The sequence below is a fragment of the Polistes dominula genome, unplaced genomic scaffold (assembly GCF_049000335.1).
Source record: "Polistes dominula isolate Pdom_NZ unplaced genomic scaffold, Pdom_raw_medaka contig_33, whole genome shotgun sequence".
Classification (NCBI taxonomy): Eukaryota; Metazoa; Arthropoda; class Insecta; order Hymenoptera; family Vespidae; genus Polistes; species Polistes dominula.
The window spans coordinates 2,987,730-3,000,341 of NW_028300998.1; the positions used below are offsets into that span (position 1 = coordinate 2,987,730).

Here is a 12,612-nt window from a genome sequence, read left to right on the forward strand (position 1 = left end):
ATAAGCAATAAAGAATAACGCGATCGAACGTTTAAATCGAAAATAATATATTTACATTACACATTAATAATATATAAAAGGAGAAAAATATAAAATTCAATTGCACGTTTGTATGAAATATTTACTTTGTTAAATAACTAAGTTACATTGATTCAATTATAGCGTAATTTACAATTCAAATGGTCATTAGAATAGAGAAGATATTTCGAAAAATCATAAAGAATCATGCCAAATTTCCGATATTAATATCTTCATTTATCGTATGATTCGTTATTTAATTTACAATGCAGATCATGATTAATTAAACATTATGCATTCACGCTCAACAATTTCCTACAAACGTTTAACTTTGGTCACTTTGTTTTAATGTTCACTACATACCAGGCGTTCGCGCTACTGTTACCAAAGGCCCATACATATAGTCTCTCATTAATCTTAAGCAATACTTATAGAAAATATACAAATATCTGTGAGAGAAATTATGTAATGATTAACTTAAATTATTTCATATACACGATAAATATCGAAAGTCTAAATTGTCCCAGTGATTATAAACAAGAATGGGCACACACAATAATATAATAAAAATGTAAATTTTATTCTAATGTTTAATATAATACTTTACTTGTAAAGAGCTTGATACTAATGTATAAGATTTAACGAAATAATCAAAGAAAGGACAATAAAAGTAATTAAAAATTAGAAATTATTAAATTTTATACATATATAAAAAAAAATATATAAAAAAAAATTTTAAAATATATTTATTAAAAGTAGTAGTTCCTTTATAGTCTTCACAAATCCAGATCCATCAAGTTTCTCCAGGTCAACATTTGGGCATTCACACCATTAAGATAAAATCGATTGACATTAATCAATTAACCGTACGCATTCCTCAAATAATATCTTGAAAAAAAAAAGAAAAAAAAAGAAAATAAATTTACACATTAAAGCACTATTATATATCATTTTCATTTCTAAGGTACTAGAATAAAATCTAGTACTTGATGAGTTTATCACTACGTTATTTACACTAACAAGTTACATTACGTAACACTTTAAGTCTCATTATGTCACTAAAAGATCGTAAAAATAATTTATGATCTTAAATACAAGATCAACGATCATAAACAAATGTTGCCATTTGTTCTTGCACCATACTGGCACAGTATATTGTACCATATTTGTTTTGTGCAATTAATTGCATCCCTATTTATAAAGGATAATCATTATAATATAAATACAATTATGTTTAAGGGCGAGATCCACGTGCGGCTTCTTCCAACGCACGCACTTTAAGCTCACGCTCACGTTGTTGTTGTTGTCTAAAACACATCCTTCGTTAATCAAATATATGTTTGATTCATTTATTAAATCATACGAAGGAATGTATTAATATATATTTTAAGAGACAAACCTTAGATATTCTTCATGATGAGCCACGAGCGATGCATGTGGAGGAAAACGCTCACGTTCCATCATGAATTGGCGTTGCAATTGTTCATGATGCACTGCCATATCTGTATAAGGTCTTGCCAGAAGCTCCGCTGGATGAAGGCCTAATGCTGGATCACGGGGCATCAAGCCTGGTCGAGGATAATTGGAACCAGCAGCAGCTATACAAATAATAAATATTAAAACAAATGAAAAGTATTTCAAATGATTAATCATTACATGAGGCTAATATATATACACTTATTAGATATGGATAAGCAAATATAGAAAAATCTATTAAAAGCATGCATTATTGAAAATAAAATGATCTATTATATATGGTTAGTCAAAAGAAACAAGACACTTGAATATTTCTGTTAGATTTAAAGATACAAAATATGACTACATTAGAATTAGACTGGCTTAAACGGACACACATGGTCATTATATTATTTTTTTCTGTGTTTTCAAAGATCACCAATGTTTTTTCGAATAGAATGGCATATTTTTTCCTACGCATAATATTATGCTTACAATAATGTAATACAAAAAATACAACACATGTTAAATCAATATATTACAGCTTCAGAGAGTCATTTTGAACATATACAAATATCGAAAAAAAATGATATCATGATCATGTACGTTCGTCAAAGTCATTCTAATTCTGATGTAGCCATACTTTGTATTTTTAAATCCAACAGAAATATTCAGGTGTCTTGCTTTTTTTGATTCACCCTCCTATATATATATATAATACTTATTTACGAATATTTAATACTGTCCTTATATTTTTATATTTATAATATATTGGATAAATATTTATTATCAAAAACATCTTTAAAGTTATTTTGATATTATATATAGAAAATATTCATTGAACGATTAATTATTTTTACTTTTTATCACATACACACACCCAATCATACATATTTATGTATACTACTCTTTTATAACACTCACGCGTACACTCGCACTTGCACCTAAATATGTATAATGTGAATAACAAAAACTGTATAACCGAAACAGCTGCTATTCATACTTGGAATAAAAGACTAGAGTTAAAAAAGGGTCGAAAGATTTAATTGCCAGGACATGATGGCACGACAAAGTATAGCGATAGATTATGAAAACTTATTGTCATAGATGTTTGTCAAAAGGAAACTCTTAAGAAAGACTTAGAACATCCTGACTCTGGCACCTACCAGGCAGGGGGAATCCAGCTGCAGCCGCAGCTGCCTCCTGCTGTTGCTGAGCCTGTTGCTGGGCCTGCTGTTGTCCCGGATGTAAGTGCAAGTGCGTATGCGCATGCGTATGCGCGTGAGTGTGAGCGTGATACTCGGGTGAGATGCCAGCCATCTGCAACCGGACTATTGGGTCAGCAGCTAGAGCCAACCGCTCGTCCAGCTGGCCATGGTGATGAGCCGCTACGGGATGGCCAGCCCCTCCACCCGCTGGCCCCCCGCCGGCTGCAGTCGGTATCCCTAAACCCGATAGTACCTCGATCAAATATACCATTTTTGTTTTATGGTGTAAAAATAGTCAACTACACTATCTTCTATCTTTCACATATACATTCCACTCGTCACTGCAGCACTTTGCATTCCTCCAAGATACTTTCATTTAACCGTTCAAAAGAATATCTTTATAAATAATTACAGAAAGTAACTGGCTAAATTCGAGACGAGCAGATATCGATAAAATGATTAAAAAAAAACACAAAAAACAATAATTACCTAATCTTTCTAGTCGCTCTCGTTCTAATTGGCTCGGTCCTGGCGGAGCTCCATATATACCAAATTGGTGCAAAGCTTGTGGTGGTCCCGAAGGTCCTGCGAGACCTGCAGCCGCATATCGTCGGTGAATTTCCAACCAATGCGGATCAACAGGAGCTGGCATTGGTCTGGGCGTTCCTTTTAATAGTTCCTCCTTCAAACGATCATTTAATTCTCTCTCACGTAGCTCCCTTATCTCGCGTTCTCTCTTCTCACGTTCTAAATGTTCTAGCTCTATACGTTCCCTCGCAGCCGGACCATACATAAAATGGATCATCGACTCGGGTGGAGCAGGGTGTCTAGCAGGTGAAAATGCTGCGTGTGGTCTTGCATATTCAGAAAGTTGTCTTAGAGCTGGTGTATCTGTATAAGACCCTGGTCTTGCTCCATACCTATCATATGGAGATACAACAGGTTCGAGTGGACCTCGACTAGGCGGCTTACAAGTTTCAGGTTGTTTTTCTGGAGTTGTCATTTTTCTAGCCTGTTGTGCAGCAACTCTATCGCGTTCTTCTCTTTCTCTCTCTGCTTGTTTCCTTGATCTTTCTTCTCTTTTTCTAGCTAATTTAGAATCAGGCACAGGTTTAAACATTAAGTCTGTCCTAGTACATGAATTATTTTCGCCTCGATTCCAATGTCGTAAAAATATTGCAGATTGTGATCTGTGACATTCAGAATCTTCGATTCTTGGTTCAGGAGAAGGTCCACGTGGACTTGGTGGTTCCTCTGGTTCTGGTTCACCAAGATCCTGTTCCATCTTTGGTTCTTGTACAACTGGTGGTTGTGGTTGAGGAGGTCGGTGATGGTGGTGTACAGAACTAGTCGATGTTAAACACGTTGCTGAAACGAGCGACGGTTTACGCTGAGTATTATGTGAACTGTGTGATGACGAGTGACTATGAGAACTGTGAGAGGAGATGGTTAACAGTTTGTCGTGATGTAAAGTGGTTGCCTGGTGCATACTAGAAGAATGGTGATGGGTGGCAATAAGATTTTCTCCTTCTTCTCTGGTTGTTACACTAGAGCTTGTACTAGAGTGATGAGCTGTCATCATTGTTGTATTTTCTTGGCTTCTTTGCGGCGATGGTGGTGGGATAGCATGAGGTACTGGTCCATATGAATATGGTGAAAACGAGGGATAGCCACCAACAGGTGCATATCCAGGATAAGCATGTGGATGATAAGGATGCATTGCAGTAAATAATGAATGATGCATTAAGGGATGATGAGGATGGAACGGATGAGCCATGTGTGGACTAGGCTGTTGTGCTGGATGCATCACAGGTTGAGGAATAGATGTCGGCGGAGGTGGTAACGTTGGCGTCGGCGATGCTGCCACTGATTGAATCTGTGGCACTGGCTGATTACTTGGCATAGAGTGTTTACTTGGTGTGGGTGGTTTACTTGTACTATCTGGATCTTTCTTTATATTTTCCAAACTTGGGCCTGGAAAACCTGTCTGAAAACCAGGAACTTTCACTTCTTTCAAACTTTGCAACGGATCTGGTTCAGGAGGAATAATTTCTTGTTTAATTTTTAAGTTTTGTGGCTCCATTGGCGGAGTTCCGGCCAAATTATAAATGTTGGAAGATTTTTCCATAGATAAAATTCCACTTGGTTGAATTGGCTGAAACATATTCGGCGGTTCAATTCTTTCTGGTTCATTACTTTCAGTACGTTCGGATACTCTTTCAGATATTCTATCAGAAATTCTATTATCGCGCATTCTTTCTGAAGGTAATCTTTCTTCTGGAATTCTTTCAGACATTCTACTTTCTGATGACATAACCGTTAATCCAAGAGGCTGTGGCGAACTCGATATTTGAGGAATTTGAGATATACTTGCTGGTATATTTTGGGATATATTGAGATTTAATGGAGGACCTCCAATACTTTGTGGCAAGCCTTGCGTAGATGACATATTTTCAGAATGTGCACGTAAATTTTGCGTTGGTCCTATATTCTGAGTAGTAGACATATTCTGTGGTATATTTGGTGGTATTTGTATATTTTGAGATAAATTCTGTGGCACATTTTGAACGGGTGGAACATTGGATGTATATTGCATGTTTAATGGTAATCCTTGTTGATTAGGTGATATGATTTGTGTACTTTGAATACTTTGTGAACCATTTGGTGGACACATGCTACTTACACTTGTCATTGTTTGAGACAAGTTACGAGGTATGTTTTGATTCATATCATTCATACTTAGCGGCTGAGACGTACTTAAGTTCAATTGTTCTGGTTCTTTCATTTCTTCATTAGAAGGTGACATAGCTGTTTCTATTGGCAGTGGTTCTAATTTTAGTGGTTGATTCATGGCTAAAGGTACATCTTCTATTTGATCTTTAGTTTCCACTGGTTCTTCCAATAATGGTTTTTTATCTAAAGTATGAATAACAGGAACAGATATAGGTAAACTTTGTATAGGACCTGGTACAGGGGTTGAAGTTGGCGTGGGTTCAGAAGGTTCTTCTGGTGTAGTTATAGCTGGACTAACAGGTTCCTCAGGTTGTACGGCAATAGGCGTAGGCTGATTTTCGTTCGTGTCTCCTTCTGTTTCTCTTTCAGGTTCATCCATAAGAGAATTACTATCGGTAGTGAGTGATTCTGAAGGACTCTCTGGTCTGTCACCACGTTTCCGTTTTTGACTTTCCTTATCCTCTTCTGCATCATCCGCTTGGTTTCGTTTTTGAGCTTTCTTTGGTGTTTCTGGTTTACTAGAAGACTTCTTTTTACTTTTATCAGGTGTCTGTTGCTGCTGTTGTTTTTCTTGATCAGGCGTGTCTGTTCCACCAGTACGTCGTGGTCGCGCAGGTCTTGGTGTTTCTTTTGCTTTATTTCGCGTTCGCATTCTACCTGGGCTATCTGGCGACTCCGCAGGTACAGGGCGGAACAAATAAGGAGGTGCGGGCGGTAATTCTCCCGTTTTCTTTAAATGTGCTCTGCATTCCGTACAAAGTAATAATCTATCTTTACCAGCAACTTGATAATCCTTAGAATTAGTTGAGAAACAATGTTGACAAGAATGCGTTGCACCGTTTGTATTAGTATCGCGAGAATCACTATCCTCTTCAGAATTATCGTCTTCTGTCACAGAACTAATTTCTCCTCCAGGATTATTACTTGCTGGTGTTCCAACAGGTACAGTTTCTGGTTCTGAAGCAGGTTCCTTTGTATTGGCGTTAGCAGTCGGCGTATCTTTTGGTGGTGTAGGAACTTCCTCTTTAGGAGTTCCTGCTCTAGAATTACGCGTATTACGAATTCTTCGCAAAGAACCTTGTCGTCGTCTACGATGTGGTCGATTATTATTTGCACCAGGTGTTTTCTTCCACAAATAGTAATACTCAACCAATTCCGGCTACAAATAACAAATGTTACATAATTATTATTTTATTAAATATAATCAATATTTAACATCTAATATATTTCTTTTTTACCGTATCTTTATGAGGTAGAAGATCCTTTCTAATACGGGAGAAGTTTTTTCCAAATTGTCGAAGACCTTTGACAAACCGTTTCTATGAGAGAAAGTGATAGTCGATTAATTTTGAGAATAAGGTTTCCCTATAGATTATAAAATCAAATTAAAAAAAGAAGTAATATATAATGTTAATACTCATTTATATTTTACTTACTGTTTCTTCTTCAGACCATTTCTTATCGATGCCTTTGGGCACAGGACATTTAACAAGAGCTTGCAATGCTCTTCCAGGATCATATCCAGAATCATGTAAAGTATCCAAAGCATTGATAGTAGTGTCGTCTCTCGAAGCTGCAACACAACCATCATCCGGAGATCCTCCGTCACACATTCCAGCAAATGCAGCCATGGATCGTGCAGCTCTCAAATACATGAGTAGATCTCCATCCAATGCCATGGCTGGAATCCATCTTAGCTCTTCTCTCTCTTTAGAGAATTCTGGGTCAGGATGCAGCTCTCCAGGTGGGATACCCGGCCGATACTCAGGCAAACGGGCCTGACAAGAAACCAATTCCTGTACCCAAAATTCGGGATTGTGCGCAGTTAGCTTCAATGCCAAAGCAAGTTAGTTATACGCACCTATACTCTGGCTTGTTTATTTAAAACGAATAAAACCAATTTTACTCTTTTCTCATTTAAATTTTTACCATGATAACCATACCAAATTATATTAATTAAATACAAAATCATGTAAAAATAAAATTTAGGTTAAAAAAAAGCCAAAAATCGTACGACACATATTATCCTCATTGTCTAAAAATCCCATAAATAAATTACAAGCAAGGAAAATTAGAAACACAATTAAATAAATATTCATTTATACATTAAATTACAAGCGTAGATGGTTCAAGTAACCAATAAAATACAGCTATTAAATGACGACATGTAATTAACACGAAGCATGAGTTACCTTTACCCATAATACCTTTCAATTATTTCACCGTGACTGAAAACCACATAAGTTTCACCGAGAGTGTAAATTCTTATTCTATAGATAAGTATTCCACGCACTATGTATTAATATGTGCGTATATCTTAATAGTAATTTCCACACTATCTTTTTTAATATGGAAATTTAGTACTTTTACTTATACCTATAGTTTTTCTATAGAGTAATATAATATACTTATTAATTTTAATCATTTTCATCCCATTTAGATAGGTATAAAATTATTTGTCAATAGGTTAATTTTTTAAATATACTTATCTTTATATATATTACAAGGACACTAAACTACACTTATCTATGACATTTATTTATGACTCATATTTTAAGTGCGCAGAACTATTCTGTTATTTGAACCATCAACATAAAACGACAAAATATATACATATTTTAAAGGTTTTCTATGATGTGATATAAATATTTATTACACATAATTGATGTGACAATGCAGAAAAATCTACATATTTCATTTTTTAAATGTAAATGTAGTCTGTACAATGAATGATTCTATTAATAAGCACACACCATGCACAAAATGTATAGAATATGAATTAATATAACCAATAGTTGTAATTCTTGCTAATCACTATATGAGTCATATGTCTCTATACAATCAATAATCATATCATTTAATTCGATGATCACTTTAAAAAAAGAATATATCTTTTATATAAGATTATGAATAATAAGAAGTAAATTAAAAGTAAATAAGAAAAATACCATTTGATATGCTAATGTTTGCCAATAATTTATCTATTACTTTCTGTTTTTCTAATTTGAAGTTTATATTTTCCTTAACTATCTCACTTACACGATATGAAATGCGTTTTGAATACAACCTATTTACTTTTGCCTGTACTCATATAATGCATCGGAGAACCACAAGCCTTGAGTTAGGTACGCTGCACAATAGAGCTAAGTAGCAAAAAAGTTTTTGAAGATATATGGCAAACCTGGTGTGAAGGGCCAACTCGAATCTCGCCCTGGGTCCCAGCAGACATCTCCCCCTCCTCCGAAGCTCCACCGTCTTTCTCCAGTGTTTCGAGTGGCTTCAGTCTTCGACTTTCAGTAATTTCCTATCATCCACCCCCTGAACCGTATATTTTTTCTATCAGTATATTTGCAGTAATTATTCAAGGTGCATTATGCCTAACATGCTGTCTTTTAACTATCATTCTACGTTGGAAGTGATATATTATTATAAATTTCAATATAATTTTAAGATAAATATGCAACAAATAGTATGAATTTAATGATCGTTCTAATATAATCTAATGAAGCTAACTTTTCTATAAAAGTATATTTTAAGCTATAGATTTTTCTTTTGATACTCATATAATTTTACAAGTCTTGTGAAATTATTATACTGATAATATATTTATAACTAAACACCAGGTAAACCATGTGTTAACAAAAAGTTATAGAATTAATTTCAATTATCAGTAGCAAATTGCAGAACGATTCATGCAAAATATTAGCATTATTTTTTTATTACAATTAAAACTCTGTAAGCTCTAATAAGTTTCTAGCAAATAATACAATTTAGACAAATAATTGCAAAACATAACATAATGTAATGGCTACTAGTAGTATCAGCAATTATAATAGGTCTTGGAACAAAACCATTAATACATTGATTCGCTGATGTAATTAATTACAGAAAAAGCTTATTAGAGATACTAGATTTTAAATTTTATTTAAAAAAAACTCATGCGATCATGTATATTAAAGTTATATATTATAAAAATTAGTTTAGATTACTTTGCAAAATAAAATATGTTGATCTTTCAACAAAGGCTGCGTTTCATATCAAAGACATTTCTGCAAATATATACTAACGCTTCGTGTTAATTACCTATCAGAAATGTTATAAAGATATTTAACCATCAATACAAATAGATATACATTATTATATTTACTATTTTCCTTGCTATGTTCTAATCTATAATTCTAATTGTACTTAGGAAAAAAATACATATAAAAATAACTACTTACATAAAAATAATTAATATTATAACATATAAAACATAGGCAAACCTATAAATTGATTGGTGGGGCAATATAAAAAACTTGCATATTCCAACAATTTTAAAGCCTGAAATATCTTGGATTTTTCAAGTGGTCTTAAGTCACGGTGAAAGCAATAAATAGCATAAGATCAAGCTTTTAACAAACACAATCTTATGCTCTTTATTGCAACTACTACCATTTCTACGAAACTTACGAAAATATAACCTACGGTTAAAATTTGATTGAGTCATTAGCACGACCTGACGACACGATGAAAAAGAAGGAAGAAAACCGAGAGAGAAAGAGAAAAAAGAGGGGAGAGAGAGAGAGAGAGAGAGAAGAAAAAGAGAAAAAAGAGAGAAAGAAAAAGATGGAGAAAAAAAACTATTTACACAATTTCATCATATGGACGGAACGCCAACGGAAACGTGCATCTTTCCTTTTTGCAATTTTTCGAAACACCTTATAAAAACTTTTCAGCTTGATGCTTCCGAGACAAAGACGAATTATTTTTCTTTGATATTTTTCCCGATATTTTTTAAATATAAAATTGGAGAAGAATCATAAAATACTTTCCTGAGCACACGTCGAAATAATGTGGAATGCCATAAAATTTCAAGGCAAACTCACTCACCCGTATTCCAAAATGCCTCAAAGATGATGCGCTCGCATTGTTTCCTCTAATGCCGCTCGTTTCAGCGACAACGCACGCGCTGAATTGTCCGTACGATTGTTGACTTCTAACTAAAAAATCGAAGAATGATCCTCCGTTAAATCAGGTCTCAGTCGCTCCTCGAGTTACCTTGTACGAATCAGTAGCCACAACACCCAAACGCCGCCATCTTGTACTACGTTTGTTTCGTTTTTCTTTTGTGGGGGTGCGATCCAATTCCATACGTTCCGCACTTCTTAATATACTCCCTTTAATTATTCACTTGACTGAGGAAACGGTTCTTCACTTTCCAACTTTAAAAAAAAAAATTCTTCAATATTCTTGAATATGTATTATAAATTAATATGAAATTGAACAAAAAATATTATTCCTAAATTCCCTATATTATTCGTAAATATATATTTCATGTTGTAGTATATGCTTATTAAAGTCTGTAGACTAACTTCTATCGACTATACTATGTTAGTTGGTAGTCGATATATCGATGAGGACTGCTATTCAACTATGTTCTCTATTCGTCAAGAACTCGAAACCTGTTTGTAGAAGTGCCGCATATAATTTTCAATATACGGTGAAATATTCGAATAAAATGGCTGAGAAAACAGCACTTTTATTAATAGCTGATGGATCTGAGGAAATGGAAGCTGTAATAACGGCGGACGTCTTACGTCGTGGCGGAGTATGCAAAATTATTATATGATATAACCTTCAAAATGATAATTATGCAATAAGCATAAAGAGTAAATCGATTATACATATATTATACATTATGCACGATTTTAGAATGAAACACTTTTAAAATATACATTGTACTGTTTTATTTTAGGTTTCTGTAACTATAGCAAGCTTAGGTGACAATGAATGCGTTAAGTGTAGTCGTGATGTAAAAGTTTGCGCTGACACTAAATTTGCTAATGTCAGTGACAAGAAGTATGATGTTATCATACTACCTGGGGGACTCAATGGCTCAAAAGCATTCGCAGAGGTAAATATTTTTCTTGCTTAATTATATTTCTTAAAGATTAATAAATTACTTTTATGGAAATTAGTCAGCTGATGTTGGCAAGCTATTGCAAGAACAAGAAAAAGAAAATAAACTTATTGCTGCTATCTGCGCAGCACCAACTGCTTTAAAAGCACATGGTATTGCTAAAGGAAAACGCGTTACTTCATACCCAGCAATGAAAGATCAGATGACCGATGATTATGAATACTCAGAGGATCGTGTAGTAATAGATGGTATATAGAAATTTTCAGTATAAATCTACCTAAAAAATAAAATCATTTTTATCATTAGTTTATTAATTATGTCGAAATAAATATGACATATTTTGCAATTTCTCAGGTAATCTAATTACAAGCAGAGGTCCTGGAACGGCATTTGCATTTGGTTTGGCTCTTGTTGAAAAATTAGTAAGCAAAGAAAAAGCCACTACTGTTGCAAAAGGAATGTTGTATGAAGGCTAAAAATATACATTATAATTACACTAATGATAGCTAACAATTTCTATAAAATATTGTTGCTATGTTTACAAATATATTCTAAGCATTATAATAAATTTAAGCTTTGTCATATTATTATCGTTAAATAAATCTAATCTATGGGCTGCATTCCCTTTTATAATTTATATCTTCATAGAATAAAGATAGCTTGAATTTAGATAAATTTATTTATTTTATTTATATGAAACGAACCATTTAAAACACAATTCCAAAATTAGTTCTGATTTCTGATTTGTTAATAATTATTAAATAAGAGATATTATTTAACATATGCCATTCTGTAATTTAATGTATTTATAAAATATATTTATGTATTCTATATATACATATATTTATAAAATATATATTCAAAAATCTGTGTGTAAAAACGGTGTTAATACTTCAATAATTATATTACTTTATGTAAAATATCCATCATTTATTTTAATTATTTGCTGTATGTATGTATATATTTATAAAACGATTATATAAAGGGTTTTATAAAATGATAATATATATATAATCAAATTTGTTTCCTTCTAAATAGAGGTTAGGTTTTATCAGCTATTTACAACCGTGAATTTTATTATATATAATTTACCTGTAAATAGAGAAACGACAATTAAAGACTATTATCGGCTTCTTTCTATGTACACTAGTTCAATTAATCTTAAACATTAATTATTTAAATTTTCTTATTATAATATTATTTATCTCTCTTTATCTATCTCTCTAGCTATCTATCACTGATTGCTCGATTGATTAATCGATTTCTATCGATCTCTCTATGCCTCTTCCTAGGAGT

At 33.3% G+C, this 12,612-nt stretch overlaps 2 protein-coding genes across 10 annotated transcripts; one reads left to right on the top strand and one right to left on the bottom strand.

The window, feature by feature from the left end:
• Positions 1–100: 100 nt before the first annotated feature.
• On the bottom strand, positions 101–12,548 carry LOC107071609 (uncharacterized). Of its 9 annotated transcripts, none has more exons than XM_015330742.2 (9): positions 12,409–12,548; positions 10,287–10,618; positions 8,596–8,732; positions 6,851–7,210; positions 6,653–6,733; positions 3,171–6,573; positions 2,640–2,918; positions 1,418–1,616; positions 101–1,337 (listed from the first exon to the last, which is right to left on the bottom strand). In XM_015330742.2, exons 3-9 carry the CDS (start codon positions 8,641–8,643, stop codon positions 1,253–1,255), a joined length of 4,455 nt encoding a protein of 1,484 aa, XP_015186228.1. In that variant the 5' UTR covers positions 8,644–8,732; positions 10,287–10,618; positions 12,409–12,548; the 3' UTR covers positions 101–1,252. The 9 variants fall into 9 exon arrangements, with proteins under 9 accessions (XP_015186228.1, XP_015186230.1, XP_089029629.1 ...); XM_015330744.2 differs by lacking the exon at positions 12,409–12,548 and having other exon boundaries at positions 10,287–10,396; positions 10,455–10,609; XM_089173503.1 differs by lacking the exons at positions 8,596–8,732; positions 12,409–12,548 and having other exon boundaries at positions 6,851–7,192; positions 10,287–10,396; positions 10,455–10,609.
• Positions 10,741–11,936, top strand: LOC107071613 (protein dj-1beta). Its single transcript, XM_015330757.2, has 4 exons — positions 10,741–11,004; positions 11,152–11,310; positions 11,375–11,564; positions 11,671–11,936. Exons 1-4 carry the CDS (start codon positions 10,810–10,812, stop codon positions 11,790–11,792), a joined length of 666 nt encoding a protein of 221 aa, XP_015186243.1. The 5' UTR covers positions 10,741–10,809; the 3' UTR covers positions 11,793–11,936.
• Positions 12,549–12,612: the final 64 nt, after the last annotated feature.